This window comes from Catharus ustulatus, chromosome 25, assembly GCF_009819885.2.
Source record: "Catharus ustulatus isolate bCatUst1 chromosome 25, bCatUst1.pri.v2, whole genome shotgun sequence".
Lineage (NCBI taxonomy): Eukaryota > Metazoa > Chordata > Aves > Passeriformes > Turdidae > Catharus > Catharus ustulatus.
In genome coordinates, this window is record NC_046245.1 from 1773681 (window position 1) to 1790644 (window position 16964).

General features: G+C 49.3%; 2 protein-coding genes across 7 annotated transcripts in view; one reads left to right on the plus strand and one right to left on the minus strand.

Moving 5' to 3' along the window:
* Positions 1 to 2668, minus strand: part of SRGAP2 (SLIT-ROBO Rho GTPase activating protein 2) — a 98991-nt gene extending 96323 nt beyond the window's left edge. For 3 of the 4 annotated variants that reach the window (XM_033080036.2, XM_033080034.2, XM_033080037.1), the window contains exons 1-2: positions 2588 to 2668; positions 1051 to 1619 (exon numbers count right to left, since the gene is read on the minus strand). In XM_033080036.2, the coding sequence (XP_032935927.1) occupies positions 1051 to 1117 (67 nt within the window). In that variant the 5' untranslated portion in view covers positions 1118 to 1619; positions 2588 to 2668. The remainder of the gene's footprint in view (positions 1 to 1050; positions 1620 to 2587) is intronic. The other variant, XM_033080035.2, reaches the window with a different exon arrangement.
* Positions 1631 to 6770, plus strand: FAM72A (family with sequence similarity 72 member A). 3 transcript variants are annotated; one of them, XM_042779983.1, is made up of 5 exons: positions 1631 to 1881; positions 3159 to 3241; positions 3953 to 4030; positions 5115 to 5239; positions 6056 to 6770. In XM_042779983.1, exons 2-5 carry the CDS (start codon positions 3177 to 3179, stop codon positions 6145 to 6147), a joined length of 360 nt encoding a protein of 119 aa, XP_042635917.1. In that variant the 5' UTR covers positions 1631 to 1881; positions 3159 to 3176; the 3' UTR covers positions 6148 to 6770. The 3 variants fall into 3 exon arrangements, with proteins under 3 accessions (XP_042635917.1, XP_042635916.1, XP_032935929.2); XM_042779982.1 differs by having other exon boundaries at positions 1631 to 1780; XM_033080038.2 differs by lacking the exon at positions 1631 to 1881 and having other exon boundaries at positions 2946 to 3241.
* Positions 6771 to 16964: the final 10194 nt, after the last annotated feature.

The following is a 16964-nucleotide window of genomic DNA, read 5'->3' on the forward strand; positions in this document are numbered from 1 at the left end:
TCTTAATTGCCAATTTAAATCTAGGTTTCCTACTCAGATTTAAATCTGGCTTTTTTTTTTTTTTTTTTTTCCAAATTGCATTGATTTAACTCAATCAGCCCTGCCCGAAGGCCATCTTTCCTGCATGCTCTGAGCATACCAAGCAAGTTTTAACCAATTAGATAAATCACTGAATCTCAGAACTTCCTAGCAGCAACGCATCAAGCCATGCACAAGCCCTAATTATTCTTTTAAATACGTCTTATGCTGAAAACTTTGCAAAAACAGCTCGGGGGGGCATTTCACCACCTTTTATTATTTTTTTTTTTTTAATTCAGGGCACATGATGATGGTCTGAAACCCATCCAGCCGAATTCTGCAGGAGCATTGCATGGTTACTGCAAACCCCACCGTTTAAAGGTGTTTATTATTCCCTGTGATGATGGGAACAAGGCTGCTTTAAACGAGTTTTATTCATTTCCAAGTGTGTGCATTGCTGTGTGTGTGTGTACACCCACACCCACACTGCAGCCTCGAGGTGTTACACTCCAGCACAGCAAGGAGAAGAAGAAGAAGGGAATTATTATGGACTCACAAGCAAAATCCTGAATAATGGAAGTTTCTAGCACAAACGGCTTCAGAGGGAGCCTGGAGCCCAGTCCCCCACCAGCAGCAGTGGAAATATGCTCCTGTGACACTGCACAGATTGTTCAAAGATTCCCATGACAGGCAGAGGATTAAAAAGCAATTCCCTGCCTCTCATATTTCACATGCAAAGCCTCCTCTCGCAACGGCAGGCAGGAAAAGATGGATCTCCCCGAACTCAAAAATGTGGCTATTCCATAAAAAAAAAAAAAAATTAAAAAACCTTTTAAAAAGGCAACACCAAAGCAGGAACTACCCCACGGGGACAGGCAGCGCTGCAAACCCGACCCAGCTTTGTATTCCGAAAAAAGCCCTGCGAATTCCAGGCAATCTGCAAATGATTTCCCCACCCAAACATGCACTGCAAACTCCTACAATCGCCAGGCAGGCTTGCAGTGAAGGGATGGAAATAAAACCATTCCTTACCTTTAACTTGAGTGTCATATTCAGCTATGATCTCCTTATCCTTTTTGAATTTTGCTGGCGACGTCATGTTTTCTTTTCCCAAAAAAAAAAAAAAAAGCTGAATAACCTCGAAAGAGATCCACCAGAACACGAGATATATAAAGGCAATTTTCGCTCCTCTCAGCACGATGCCTTGGCTTGCTGCTCGCCCTTCCCTCCCCCCCCCGCAAAAAGGGAAAAAAATAAAAAAATCAGTCCATGGAGAGAGGGTGTGAGAGGGAGCAGAGCAGCAGGAAAATGCAGATGTTGAGATCAGCGGATGGAAGAGGCAGCAGTTTTGTCTCCCTGCACCAAATCCTTGAGCAGCAGCATCAGCCTAGCGAGATCCTGCAGCCCCAAAGGCTCTTCCTGATCCTCAATAGCACAGCCAGGGAGTGCAAGTCCTTCCGCACATGTTTTGTGTGGGTTTGGTTTGCCCTTTTTCCTTTTTTTTTTTTTATTATTTATTTCTTTTAATGGGCTCAGAGATGATGCAAATCAAATCCCAAACGGGAGCAGCAGCGGAGGAGAAGCAGCTTTGGTTTGTTCGCCTGCAAATACAAATAATAACAACAACAATATATAGATATATTTAGAAAATTACTGCTCGCAGCCCAAATTGATGATGGGAAGCAGAAGTGCCCTGACACCCTGACATTGCAAATCGTCCTTTGGGCAGCAGCAGAGAGAGGTTCCAATGCAGGCAGGGCAGGTGACCGAGGGAACACGGGGACAGCGGGGACAGCTCGGGGACATCCCGGGATGCGGCTCCCGGGGACAATTCGGGGTGCAGGTCCCAGGGGATGATTCGGGGTGCGGCTCTCTCCGGGGAACGGGGCATGGTTTGGGGAGCAGGGGCTCCTTTGGGATGCGGCTCCGGTGGGAGCTGGGCTGGATTTGGGGTGCGGGTCCCGGGCTGGATTTGGGGTGCAGGTCCCGGGCTGGATTTGGGGTGCAGGTCCTGGGGTTTTTCGGGGTCTCCGTGCCCGCAGCATCCCCCGCTGACCGCGGGCTCGGCAGCCCCGGGCACACCGGGCGCGCCCCCGCCGGGCGGCTCCGCCCGCGGCTTCTCCCTTTTCGGCTTTTTTTTTTTTCTTTTTTTTTTTTTTCTTTTTTTTTTAGGGGGTGATTTAGGGTTTCTCGCAGCGCCCGCTGCGCAGGGCGGGACACAACTTTCCGTCTTTCCTTTCCGATCTGTTTCTTTCCGATCTGTTTCTGTTCAATTTCTTGCCCCTTTTTATTTATTTTTGGGAGGGCGCGCGGCCCCCCGCGGAAGATGCGCGTATGGGAGGAAGAAATAAATAAACACGGCACCCGCCGGATCCGCATCCCGCCCGGGAAGAACAATGCGGGCGGCGGGGAGAGGAAGCGTGGGGGGGTCCCGGGGGGGGGCCGGGGCTGGGGGATCGCGGCTCGGGGCGCCGGGGAGGCGGCGGGGCCGGCGGCGGAGGGTTGCCCGCGGCCGGCCGGGGGGTGGCACGGGAGAACCGGGGGTCGGGCGGCCGGGCGGGGCGATTACCTGGGCGCTGCGGAGCCGCCTCCCGCAGCCGGGCGTCCTCCGGCCGCTGGCGCCCGCTGCCCGGTTCTCCCGCACCGGCCCGCAGCCGCCCCGCCCCGCCCAGCGCCTCGGCCAATGGGCGCGGAGCGCTGGGTGTGAGCGACGGGCGTTACGACCAATCAAAAAGCGCCTTTCCCAAGATGAGCCCGCCCCCTCTTCCCGCCGCTTGGCGCTCGTGGCGCCGCCCCGCCGGTGGAGCGCGGCGTGGGGGCGGGACGGGAGCATGAGTGACAGCAGAGATAACCAATAGAAGCGAGGCAGGGCGCGCCTTTCCACCAATAGCCGCGCTGCAGGGGTGGTACCGCTGGTTTTTTTCAATGGGGTGGGCGTGGCTTGAGGCGCCCAATGGGAGGGCGCGGTCGGGAATTCAAACTGACAGGTGGGAGCGTGGCCGTTGGCACCGGGACCGGGACGGGATCGCGACAGGATCGCGACAGGATCGCGACAGGAGCCGGACCGGGCCATGTCCTCCAGCGGCTGCACGTTCGAGGAGCGCAGCGTGAGCGTGCTGTGCTGCCGGTTCTGCCGCCAGGTGCTGAGCTCGCGGGGCATGCGGGCCGTGCTGCTGGCTGACACCGACACCGACCTCTACTCCACCGACATCCCGCCCTCGGGGTAAGAACCGGGAGGGGGAATTGTGTCCCAAAAGGGGACAGGGTCCTGGAAGGTGCTCAGCATCCCCCCAACCCGGTATCACCGGAGAACAGCCCCAACACGCTGCACCCATCCCCACATCCCTAATCCCAGGATGGCAAATCCAAATTCTGCTTTAACCCATCCTTAGGGAAGCTCCTCCCGCTCCTTCCCGGAGCAGAAATTAAAGTTTGAGATCAAGCCCCGCAAACAGAACAAACCTGATCTGTCACTGCTCTGCCCCTGCTCGGCTCCTGCTGCTTTCCCAGAGCCAGATTTGAATAGTAAGGAAATCAGGTTGTGAAATGACATGGTAATCAGAAGGTATGGGATGCAGAGGAGATAAGGAATCAAAGGTTTGGGTTCAAACAGCCCAGCCTTGCTGTTTCTGAGCTGGGATGAGCTGGGGCCATGTCCCCAAGCAGGGCTCTGACAGTGCCACACTGAGCCCAAAAGTTCTGGGACCTCTGCTTTTCTGGGTTATTTTAAGAGGATTTTTGATGCTCATGCCATGTCACGTCTCCTGTTAAAGTTTCCATATGAGTAGGGCTGAGAGTCAAAAGGAAAGTAAAACCATGGGGAAGTTTAAATCACCCAGGACCAAAGGCAGCATCGCTTTGTGGTGACCTCAGCCGGGTGTCACTGGGGGCTGTGATCACCACAACCAAACTCCTGCACCTTCCCTTCCTCCAGCACCGTGGATTTCATCGGGAGCTGCTACTTCACTGACATCTGCAAGTGCAAACTGAAGAACATCGCCTGCCTGAAGTGGTGAGCACATCACTGGTGGCACCGGTGTCCCCTCCTGGCTGTCACAGCATGGACCAGCAGATTGCAAATTTAATTCTGCTGGGGGCAAACTCAGCCCACTGCTCCTTGGCAAGGCTGCCAGGGTGCTGCTGTGCGAGTCCCCAGTGGGGATGTGACAATTTTGTCACCCTCGAGTCTCCTGAAAGCTTCTGTGCCACCTGCCCCACGAAATGTGTGCCTGAACACTGAGCTGTCTCTGAGCAGGGCCCCAGCAAGAAGCAGTTACTCATATTTTAATTAACAGAACATCCTCTTGGCAGATGGGGTTGTGGGGAGCAGATGGAACGTGCTGGCGTTAAAGTTCTTGCAGTTCTTTCATCCTCCTTCTTAATGCCTGGTATTTAAGGGTGAGGACAACAACTCACAAATAGCTCACAGTTATCTGAGAGAATTCCAGCTCCCTAATTAGGATTTTTACCTTTCTCAGATTTGAACATTTGGGGGGGTTGTGACAGGGACACAATATTTTGGTTTTCAGACAGAGGTAGAGAAAGGGAAATATGTGATCAGAGCAGATGAAAATGGATAAATGGTTATTGTGGTTTCAATCTAGGAGATTGATAAGGGTCAATAATCTGGCCCGGAGGAGCTGCCCCATCCCTGAAGTGTCCCAGGAGCACCCTGGGGCAGTGGAAGATGTCCCTGCCCATGAATGAGATTTTGGTCCTTTCCAACCCAAACCACTCCAAAATCCATCACTCCTGCTCTGGTCCCCTCCTGAGCACAGAGTTTGTGTGCAGGTGCATTTTGGGTGTGAGGAATTTCTCTGCTGGCTGGAATCACTGGCCTTCCAAAGGAAAACAAATAAAGAAATCCACCAGCATTTGTTGGTATGTAAACTAATCTGAGTTACACAATTTAGGTTACTAAACACTTCCCTGTGTGCCAAAGATCTAAAACTCAGATATTCTGTAACTCCCAACAGATGTTCCCTAAATATTTAAGATACTTGTTTAACCCTGTTCCCTTCTATCAAAACACAAGCATTACATAATGGCACTGGGGCTGGAAAAACCCACCAAATTCACTTTTTCCCTGTTTCCAGTGGGAATGTTGTTGGCTACCATGTGATTTGTCCCTGCAAGCCCTGCCTGCTGTCCTGCAACAACGGCCACCTCTGGATGTTCCACAGCCAGGCAGTGTTTGGCATCAACAGGCTGGACCCTTCTGGTGAGGGACACCTTTGTTTCCTGCCCTTTCCCCAAAATCCTGGTCCCCCCATCCCAGGGAAACATCCCCAAATAGCCAGAGCACGTGGAGGGAATGCTGCTCTGGAAAAGCACTGGTGGGGAGGCAGTTGGGAATGAAAATTTTGGTGTAAATCACTTTTTAACCTCTCCCTCTGTGGACATAAGTCAGGATTTTCTGCAGCAAGGCCAGCACCAGTGTAAAGCCAGGTTTATTTATAGTGCTGGGCTTTATGGGCTGGCAGCCAGCTGTCCAGGGGCATCTCTTCTGTTTTGTTTTTTTTTTTTTTTTTTTTTTTTTTTTGGGTGAGTCACATTGTCACTTTGACCCTCCCTGAGTCCTCCTGAGCTGGAATTGCAGCTCCTGCATCCTGGTGGGAGGGATGCCAAGTGTCTGGCAGGGTTGGATCCTCAGGAATGCTCCCTGATAAATCACCAGGGAACCTCCCTGCCCAAAGCCTGCAGTGTCACCTGTGCCTGGGATCAATGCTGGTCACAAACAAATCATTCAGGATTCACAGCAATCTATTCATAGCAAGAGCTGCCTGAATTGGTTATAGAAATATTTCTGTGGGCAGGGATTTGTCCTCTGAATTGGGCTGGAAAAAAAAAATAAACAACACTCCCAAGATGACTTTGAGGGAAGACAGAAAATAGATTTATTCATCATGAACGTGACTTCCTGGGTTTTGCAGGGATTATTTTCCCTCCAAACAGACAGTTGTGCAACTTAAAAATAAGGTCACAATCCAAAAATATCTTTTATTTTTTTCCCCTTCCTTTGTCTCCTTCCCACCAGGTGTGAATGTTTTGCTCTGGGGCAACCTGCCAGACCTGGAGGAGAGCACAGAAGACACATCCTGCACCTCTGAGGAGGAGTACATCAGATAAACCCTACCTGCAGCATCTCCCCTCCACTTGTGGCCTGCTTGGGCTGCATTTCCACCTGGTGGCCCATCAGAGCTTTAAACAAACAGGAAATCTGGAAAGAAAAAATCAAAAAAAAAGGAATTCTTCTTGCTCTTTCCCTGTGACTTCTCCTGGACTGCCTGGTGTGCATCCCCTGAGCAGAGGCACCTTGGAAATGCCAACACAAAGTGCATTTCCTGAGCTCCACTTTGCTTTTTATTCTTAACCCTCTACAGCTGATAATCCTTCTTTTCTTCTTCCCTAAAGCACTTTTCACAGAGCAAAACCTTTCAGTTAAAAAAAAAACAAACAAAAAAACCTTCAGGAATAATCAGGGGGCTCTGGAAGAGCTCAGCTCTGTGCTCCAAGTTTTGCTGCTCTGGCTCTGGGATCTCCTGCTCTTTGCAGCTTCTCTGCACCTGAGGCACCCCAGGATGCTCCTGAATGCCCTGGGAAGCCTCTTGGAGCCTTCCCATCTTTATTTTTCAATAATTTCAGGATTCTGTCCCTGCAGAGATCGAGTTTATCCTTGATAAAACCTAAATTCTGCATTTTCTTAGGAGAATTTTGAGGCTACATTGGAGTTTTTCTTCAGGGCAGCAATAAAACCCATCCACTTTCATATATATATATATATTATATATATCTTTTCCCCTCTCCAAAACAAAACTCAGGTCATGAAATTGGGTCTTTTTAGAGAAAGGAAAAAAGAGAGATCAGGTTAAATATTTGGTGTTCATGTCTAATTTTTCCATCCTGGTTCCTGTAGGCAATTAATTCAAAGCTCATTTGCTGAGTTGTTAATAAATGATGTTTAATTTCTGAACTAAGTACTCACCTGAAGACCACCAATAAAAAAATTCCAGGTAAAATCATGTCAGAGGACAGAGGAAATTTGGATTAGTGCTGAACAAATCACTCTGTAGCCTCTTGTGATGTGCAGTGAAGACAGATCTGAATTGTCTCATTATTTTTACTGCTCATTATGTATTTCTTAATGAATGGTACTACCTCTTCTGCACTGTGTAGATGTATATTGGTGTATATTTGTATGTGTGTGTCTTGTTCTGAATTCCTGTCTTGTGTCTGCCCAGGAAATAAAAGCTTTGGACTCTGGAGTCATCTTAAATATGGATGTGTAATGATATCAGACAATCAAAACAATGAAACAGCATCTTGCATTAAAAGAGTAGAATAATTATGGTTCTAGTATTAAGAATTTGTTGCTACAGAAATAAAAAGGGTGGCACATGTCCCAATTCAAAAGGGAAATTCCATTCTCCAGGCATCTTGGTGAGAACAGTTATTCTTGGGAGCTTGGGGGAAAAAAATTGTATTCTTTATCCTGTGCTCAGTAGCTGAAATCATCTTCCTACCATGATTCATACCTTGTTTAATCAAATTAATACACTCAGTGGTGCTGCTATGCCCACATCTGGAAGAGTGAACAGTAAAGCATCCAAATTACTGAAATCGGGAGAAGGAAAAGTAAATATCAGTGCAGTAAAGGCACTGACAAAATTTTAAGAACAAATAGGAAAAAATAATCTCCCTTACATAAATTATCGAGAAGAGTCAATGAAGGGATGGAATAGCAGTGATAAATCTGAAGAAAATTTAAAAGGGAACACAAATTAATTTGGTTATATAGAAGAGGAGGCATTGTGATATATGTTGTTATAATTCGTGTTTATATATAAGAAAGTTGTATAAAATAAATAAAGTAAGAGAACTGCCACCCACACCCGAAGCCATAAAGGCCTTGATTAGCATCTCAACAAACCTGGCTCAACGATCCTGAGACAACCAGACGGGAAAAATCATCGATAAAGAACTGTCAAGTACCAAATATCAGAGCCCATCACCGGTTCCCGTAAGTGATAAAACAGAATTCCCAAGGAAATCACACATGAATGGGGAGCACACACAGCCCCCATCACACGCAAGAAGGACTTTTGTCCCGGGTACCACCAAAAAAAGGTTTATTTGAATATGAGAACCCTCAGCAGAAACAAAGGGAACTCTCCCCTCAGGCCAGGAAAATCTGTATAAAAACTCCCCGGGATTCAGTAAGAACACAGGGTGCTCTGATGCCAGAGAGGTCAGATCAGCGTAAGACAGAAAACGAACAAACCCCAGCAAAACCCTGGAAAAACCGAAAAAGATTTTAAAAAAAAGGTAAGTTGTCCGAAATACCAAGGGACAGCCCGCTGGGTTAAATGATAAAACACGGGGAGGGGAGTCCCGGTAAGAGAAATAAGTTTAAATAAAAATTAATCCATTATTGCATAGAGATTTGGAGAAGAGGGGGGGACAGCTGCGGGTCCCCTGTGTCCTCCAATTCCAGAGCGGGGTGGGGGGCAGTAAAGGAAATTTATTTAATTCGGCTTGATTTGGTTATTATCTATAACAGCTAATGAATGAGAAGTAAAAGCTAGATTTATTTTTTAAGGTTTTTTTTGTGTGTGTGTGTGTGTGTTAGCCTATATAGTTGAGAGAGAGTTTATTGGAGGATGATAGATGATATTATATTATAATATCCTTCTAGTACACTTTATTATTTTATATAATCAGGTATAAGTCGAAAGTAATGCATTTTAATTGTATATATACATTTAGTTTTAGTTGCAGTAAAGTATAGATGGCGACTGTTGTCTTTAATAAATAGTGGTATTTATATTTGGTTTTAATTCAGTGTTTTATTTTTTGGTGGTATATAGTGTGTTGGTTTTTTTTTCGGTGTTATTGACTGTGTGCAATTTTGGGTTTGAATGAAGGTTGATTTGTATTTGAGGTAGGATGAATTGAAGTAGGTTTTTAAAACAGACTTTTGATATGTGTGATGGGGATTTTGGGTAGGACCGGCTCTGCTGGTGGAGTTTTGGCTGTGAATTCATTAGACGGCTTTTGTTAGGTGCAGTTTTTAATATTTGAAAGGTTTTTTTTTAATGTAGTGCTTTTAAGATGGTTTTCCATAATATAATGTATAGTTTTGTTTTGTTTATACGTGGTGTATGATAAGGTCTTAGTTTTGGTATTGAAAAGGTTTTCTTTGAATTGTGTTTTACTGTTGGTTTTTTTTTGGTGGGGTGTTGTTTTTAAAGGATATGTTTCTAAGGTTTACGATGGTGTTATGGGCTGTAGCATAAGGCAGAGGATGGGTTTTTAATTATTTTGTGACGACTTTTATTATTGTGAGTATGTAGCGGTTGTTTTGGTGGGTTTGAGGTCATGTCATAGCTAATTTATTAGGCTTTTTTAATAATATAATTGGAACATTATATATGGGGTGTTATTGTATGTTTATGTTGGTTTATTATTATATCATAGGGGTTTTATTTATTAGGTTTGTTTGTAATACATGTTTTATAGTTATGGATAATTTGGGAGATACTCTTTATGGTTAAATTTATCTTGATTTTGTGTTTATTTATCAGTGGTATTTCTGTTTTGATGGTTTGAGGCTTAACGAGTTCATTGAGTTAGGAGTAATTTTAGTTTTGTGTTGTTAAGTTAGATTTATTTGTGCTATTTTTATTTTTGTAGTTTGATTGATTGATTAGCTGTTTTGGTATATTTTATTAGTTTTATTTTAGGGAACATGGATACTTATAGGGTGGATTTTTAAAGTAGGGTTTTGGTTTGTTTTTTGGTCTTGTTTTTTTCCCCGTGGTAGTGTTTTTTTTATTTTCTAGTACTTTAGATTCTTATTGATGTTAATTATTTCATTTATTATATGAGGGGCATGTGATTTATGACTTTTTCCATGGGGGACATGTGATATTTCACTTCTTACACAGGGGGGCATGTTTTATATCACCTATTATATATAGGATGAGTAGTAGATCACTTATTGTATTTATTCTGTCCATGTGTGTCTGTTTCTGAGTGTGCATGAGTGTGTCTGAGAGTTTCTGGGTGTGCATGTGTCCGGCTGTGTCTGTTTCAGTTCTCCTGAAGCTACACGGTGTTTGTGATAATGCTTAGCTACTGTGTTAGAAACTCTCATCTCTAAAGTGCCTGTAGGATAAAAGACGTTCCATCTTTGCTCGTTTACAGTTATGGATATAACTCAATTCTTTTGCTTAAAGCTGATTTTAATTGTCAGAAAATCTGATTTTCAGTTGATGAATCTGGGGATGCTTTTATAACTACTCTGCCTATAAGTCCATTGCAAGCCTAGGTGCAAGCTGTCCTTATTAAAGATCCACGTTGATGGATGTTTTGTCTAACTATTCTGAGGCCAGAATGTGTCCAAAGCTTTGTTAACCCCTTGTCTTCTGCTTGGTAGGGACAGCGTCTTAGCCCAGGTCTCGGGAGCTGTGTGCACATTCCTCCCTGGAGCACGAGGCAGAGATGGGGGCATCGAACCAGGTATGGATCTGTTTCTATTTAGCAATTGTTTTTGGTGGCTTTAATATCACAGCTGCAGCGTTCCTTCAGACACTGTGTCCTGCGAGAGCAGTTCAGCTCCTGAGCTGGGCAGGGAACAGTACAGAGCCTTTAGGAAATACATCCAAATAAAGGGACTCTGCTTTTGCTGTACTTTTCCTTCCTGTTTTCACCTGGGCTGGAAGGACGGGCATGGCCTGTATTTATCACATGAAAGTGATGCTCCTAAATTTCTCCAGAAGTTCTGATTAATATCATTACTCATTTTCTGGCAGAAAACACGCTCATTTTGCCTTTCCCACGTTGTTTTCTGGTGCTGCCCTGCTTTGGGGGGTTGGGGGGCTTTGTTCCCCCCTACTCTTTTTTGCTGTCGCGTTTCTTCCCATTATCATGGTAAAGAAAGCTCCTCGGGCCGCACCCAGCTCCTAATGGGCCATGGGCAAGGGGAATGGGCCAAGGACAAAGGGAATGGGCCATGGGCAAGGGGAATGGGCCATGGGCAAAGGTGATGGCCCATGGACAAAGGGAATGGCCCAGGGACAAAGGGAATGGGCCATGGGCAAAGGTAATGGGCCATAATAAAAGGGAATGGCCCAGGGACAAAGGGAATGGGCCATGGGTAAGGGGAATGGGCCAAGGACAAAGGGAATGGTCCAGGGACAAAGGTGATGGGCCATGGGCAAGGGGAATGGTCCATGGACGAGAGGAATGGCCCAGGGACAAGGGGAATTCCCCAGGGACAAAGGTGATGGTCCATGGGCAAGGGGAATGGCCCAGGGGCAAAGGGAATGGCCCATGGACAAAGGAGGTGGCCGGGTGGGGCTCGCTCTGTGTCCCCCGTGTCTGTGGGGGTCGGGGGGGAAGGGGATGATCCGGGAGTTTGGGAGAACAAGTGTAGATCCAGCCAAGTTTCAGCTGTGCCACATCACCTAGTCTCTCCTTAAGCCAGGCCTACCCTGCTAGGACAGAGTGCAGCTGATGTGACCTGAGGCTCCGGGCATTCTTGGGAGATGGTGAGCAGGGAAATTATCAGGGTTTGGCTTGTGTGCTACTGAGAGAATGCACTGATGCCTGGTTTTCTTTATTGTAGCTGACTGAGAGACAACAGCCCAGTGATGGCAGGAGTTTCCCAGAGAGTGGAACAGCTCTTCTCACCTGACCTGGATTCAATACCTTGATCTCTGACAGGTAAGTGCAGGGGTTCAACCCACAGTGGGGATGGGAATGAGTCTCTGGGTCTGGAATTGTCAGGGGGGATTTTGGGAGTGCCAGGGATTGGTCGGGATCTCTGTGTGGTGATTGCTGGGCAGGAGGGGTCTCTGTGAGTCCCCTCTGAGACCCCTCCTCAAATTCCCCATTGTCTCTCCCCAGGGACGCTGCACTCGGTGGATCAGGTGAGTGGGGGGTCCCGGGGGGGTCCCAGGGGGTTTTCAGACCCCTCTGACCCCTCCCTTGCTCTCTCCCCAGTACCTGAACATCAAACTGATGGACATCAGCGCCATGGACCCTGGGAATACCCGCACATGGAGCGGGGTGGGGGGCTCAGGGGGGTTTGGGGGGTCTCAGAGGGTTTCAGTGAGTTTTTGGGGGCCGTTCGGGGGTCTCAGGGGGGTTTTTGGAGGGCCTCACCGAATTTTGGGGGTCCCTTGGGGGTCTCAGTGGGATTTTGGGGGGAATTTGGGTGTTTTTTGGGGGTCCCACCTGGTTTTTTAGGGGTCTCACTGGGTTTTTTGGGGGCTGTTCAGGGGTCCCACCGGGATTTTGGGGATCCCAGTGGGTTTTGTGGGTCTCATTGAGTTTTTGGGGGCTGCTCGGGGGTCTCAGTGTGTTTTTGGGTATCCCAGTGGAGTTTTAGGGGTCTCAGCAGATTTTTGGGGGGGGTCTCACCTGGATTTTTGGGGTCTCACCAGGTTTTTTGGGGGCTGCTTCGGGTCTCAGTGAGTTTTTAGGGCCTTTCTGGGGTCTCAGAGGTTTTTGGGCTCTCACCGAATTTCAGGGCCTGCTTGGGGGTCTCATTAAGTTTTTGGGGGCCCTTTGGGGGTCTCAGTGGGATTTTGGGGGTCTCAGGGGGGTTTTTGGAGGGCCTCACCGAATTTTGGGGGCCCCCTGGGGGTCTCAGTGGGATTTTGGGGGGAATTCGGGGGTCTCAGTGTGTTTTCCCCAAAGCCCCCCCAAATTTCCCCACAAAGTGCCCCAAATTTTTCCCCCAACACCCTCCCAAAGTGCCCCCAAATTCCTCCCAAAGTGCCCCAAATTTTTCCCCCAAAGCCCCCCCCAAATTCCCCCAAACCCCCTAGGGCTCTGAACCCCAAAATTTCTTGGAGGTCTGAACCACCCAGAGCTCCCTCAAAGTCCTCTAAAACCCTCTTAAATTCCCCAAAATTCCCCCAAGATCCCCCCAAATTTCCCCCAAACCCCCCAGAGCTTTGAACCCCAAAATTAGGGGTCTGAATCACCCAGAGCCCCCCCAAACCGCCCCCGAAGCCCCCCCAAAATTCTCCAAAGCCCCCTGAATTTCCCCCAAGATCCCCCCAAACCCTCTGCAGGTCTGAACCCCCAAATTCCCTCCGAAATTCCCTCCAAACCCCACCCAGAGCCCCCCAACCCCCCTCAGGGGATCTGAGCCCCCCCAAACCCCCCGGGGGTCTCACCCTGAAGGCGTCAGCCCCTCGCAGGTTGGTCCAGGGCGAGATTCCCACAAAAAATTCCCAGCCTGGGGAGGGCAGGGGGGGTTTGGGACCCCCTGGAGGGTCAGGGGGGGTTCCTGGGGGTCCCAGAATCGCCGGTGAACAGAACGTCCGCTGGTCCAGCGCCGCCTTCTCGTCCGACACCGACAGCGCCCGGAGCTGGAGCTGCTCCAGCACCTCCCGGAGCCCCCCGAGCTCAGGGGGTGACAGGGGGGGTCGGGGGGGGACATGGGGGGGGTCACGGAGGGGGACAGCGGGCACGACCCCCCAGAACACACACAGAGACACCTGAACACACAGAGATCCTCCAGAGCCCCCCGAGCTGGGGGGAAAATGGGGAGGTCACGGGGGGAGGACATCGGGTCAGAGCCCCCCCAAACCCACAGAGCCCCCCCCGGATCCACAGAGACCCCACAAGCCCCCCAGTGCACCCCAACCACCCCTGAAATGTGGGGGGGGGGGGGCTCAGGGATGTCAGAACGCCCCCCCGCAGCACACGGGACCCGCAAAATAACGTCCCCCAAATTCCAACCCCCCTCCCCATCCTCGGGGTCCCAAAGCAGCTCCAGGACCCCGCTGATCCCACCCCCCAAGCCCCCTCCCGGTTCCCCCCCGGGGGGGCAGCGCCCGCACCAGGGGGTGCGTGAAGTGCCCGAGGGGCTCGGACATGGCCGGGACCCCTCCCCAAAAATGGGGACTTCTCCCCAAAAACCGGACCTTCCAAAAACGGGACCCCTGCCCACACGGAGCCCCTCTCGGCCGGGCGGGCAGTTTTGGGGTAAAACGCAGCGGTTTTGGGGCTGCCCTAGGAGGGTCTCACTGGGACCGGACAAGGAGGACGAGCGGGTGGGGGCGGGGGGGGGGAAGAAGAAGAAGAGGCGGAGCCTTTGACGTCGGCGCCGTGGGGGAAGGACTGAGGGGCGGGGCAGCGCCGCTGATTAACGTGGACTCATTAGCGATAATTACTGGCGTGCGGTGGCCCCTCGGAAACGTCCCTCCTGCACAAAACTGCACAGAATTTGGGTGGGGACGCCCCCAGAGCCCTCCGAAAATTCAACCACCTCCCCCCCAAAAACCATAATCCCAATCCCACAATGCATTGCGGCGGGCCCCTACCCATAATGCATTGCGGCCCCGCCTACCCATAATGCATTGCGGCGGGCCCCTACCCATAATGCATTGCGGCCCCGCCTACCCATAATGCATTGCGGCGGGCCCCTACCCATAATGCATTGCGGCCCCGCCTACCCATAATGCATTGCGGCGGGCCCCTACCCATAATGCATTGCGGCCCCGTCTACCCATAATGCATTGCGGCGGGCCCCTACCCATAATGCATTGCGGCCCCGCCTACCCATAATGCATTGCGGCGGGCCCCTACCCATAATGCATTGCGGCCCCGCCTACCCATAATGCATTGCGGCGGGCCCCTACCCATAATGCATTGCGGCCCCGCCTACCCATAATGCATTGCGGCCCCGCCCAATTCCATAATGCATTATATATAATAAATAATTATAATACGTAATTGTGCCTGTTGGCACTTCAGCGCTTTGTAACCTTCACCCTTCTGAGTCAGCAGGGCCAGAGCTCCTCTCCCCAGGGAAGCAGAGGATGAATTCCTTCCTCCCCATCAAGCCCATAATTCTGTTTTTGCTCCCCATCTGCACACACCGAACTGGAAGTTCTGCCATGAACCCTCTCAAGCAGGCCTGTGTAATTAAAGCAGCTCACCTCATCAGCTGAAAATTAAGAATGAGGCGGCTCTTGGAGGAGTTCAGTCCTTTCTTGTTGCCAATAAAGGAGCTGTAGGTATTACACACAAAGCACAAACACCCCCTATTGCCCCAGCTGTCATGAATGTCACCAAGGCAATCAATCATGCCCAGGGCTGCTCCTTTCTGTCTGAAATTAAAAATAAAATTTAAAAAAAAGAACTGAGTGAGCAGTTGGTGTTAAAGCCACAGCAGCTCCTTCACCCAGCCCCAAAGTTTGGGGTTGAGTTTCCAAGGATCACCATGGTTACAGACAGATGGAACCCCAAAGGGGCACAAAACCAGATCAGTATTTCTAGAAACACTCCCAGGTCCTTCCCCCCACCCAAAGCTGTGTTTGAAACAAGAGCTCAGGCTCTGCTTTGTTAAGTCTCTGGTTTTTGACCCATCAGAGGTGCTGGTGCTGTGGATCCTCTGGTGTAAAATCCACCAGGACAGACAAGGGAGATACCCAGGATGGATATTCCAGCAGGAATCCATGAGAGATCCCTGATCCAGGAGGAGCTGGGCAGGTGTTCCTTTGCCCATGAGGATTTCCCATGGAAATTGGATGTGATCAGCCTGAATCACAAGGCTGAAAAACAAGAACTGCATCCTAAGGCCTTTCCTTCTGCTCATCAAGGCACAGAGCAATTAAATCTCTAATCAGATGAGGGTTTAGGAGGGACTGAACACCAGGCAAAAGGTCCCAAATTTTAGACTCCAAGGCAGATTCTGCAGTGTCCTGGCACAGAGCTGTCCCTCCTGCCCAAGGGCTGCCTCTCCTGGGCCACCCCAGAGCTCAGCCCTGCAGTTTTTAACATCTTGTGCAACACAGACTTGTAGGTCCAGGGTCACAGACTTGTTTGGATGGAAACACTTTGGAATTCCAAAAGGCAGTGATGATCCCCAACTTGGATTTGATTTTTGACTCACAGAAGCTGTGTGATCCCTGTTATTGATAGCAACCACTTTCCTCCCTGCACCCCTCCATATTAAATAAGACTTACTGGGAGAAAAATCCCATTTAAATCTTCTTCCTTATCCCAGCACAGCCTAAAGCCTCATCACAAGCTCAGGTTTGTGTGGTACCTTCATCCCAGAGTGTTTTACAATGACAAACAGTGAGGAATTCTGCCCCTGAACTGCAGCCAAGTGCAGGATGCAGAGCAGCTGCCAGGGAGGCAGAGAGGGGCAGGACTGTGCAAGGCATCACCCTGGGATGGAGCTCAGAGTGTGATCATCTCCATCAGCACAAAATGACCCTTGATCACCCTGGGATGGAGCTCAGAGGGTGGGCACAAAATGATCCATGATCATCCTGGGATGGAATTCAGAGTGTGATCTCCATCAGCACAAAATGATCTATCTCACCCTGGGATGGAGCTCAGAGTGCGATCTCCAATAGTACAAAATGATCTGTGATCACCCTGGGATGGAATTTAGAGTGTGATCTCCATCAGCACAAACTGACCCTTGATCAACCTGGGATGGAGCTCAGAGTGTGGGCACAAAATGATCCATGATCATCCTGGGATGGAATTTAGAGTGTGATTTCCATCAGCACAAAATGATCTATGCTCACCCTGGGATGGAGCTCAGAGTGTGATCTCCAATAGCACAAACTGCTCTGTGCTCACCCTGGGATGGAATTTGGAGTGTAAACATCTCCATCAGCACAAAATGATCCATGTTCACCCTGGGATGGAGCTCAGAGTGTGATCTCCCCCAGGAAAACGATCCATGATCACCCTGGGATGGAATTTAGAGTGTGATCTCCAATAGCACAAACTGATCTGTGCTCACCCTGGGATGGAATTTGGAGTGTGAACATCTCCATCAGCACAAAATGACCCTTGATCAACCTGGGATAGAACTCAGAGGGTGGGCACAAAATGATCCATGATCAGCCTGGGATGGAGCTCAGAGGGTGGGCATAAAATGATCTGTGATCACCCTAGGATAC

What these genes read in the sequence shown, in the direction of transcription:
- FAM72A (XM_033080038.2), top strand. Translation starts at nt 3,090, where the DNA reads ATGTCCTCCAGCGGCTGCACGTTCGAGGAGCGCAGCGTGAGCGTGCTG. An exon ending in AACATCGCCTGCCTGAAGTG is followed by an intron (nt 4,031 to 5,114) that starts GTGAGCACATCA and finishes CCCTGTTTCCAG; the next exon opens with TGGGAATGTTGTTGGCTACC. An exon ending in CAACAGGCTGGACCCTTCTG is followed by an intron (nt 5,240 to 6,055) that starts GTGAGGGACACC and finishes CCTTCCCACCAG; the next exon opens with GTGTGAATGTTTTGCTCTGG.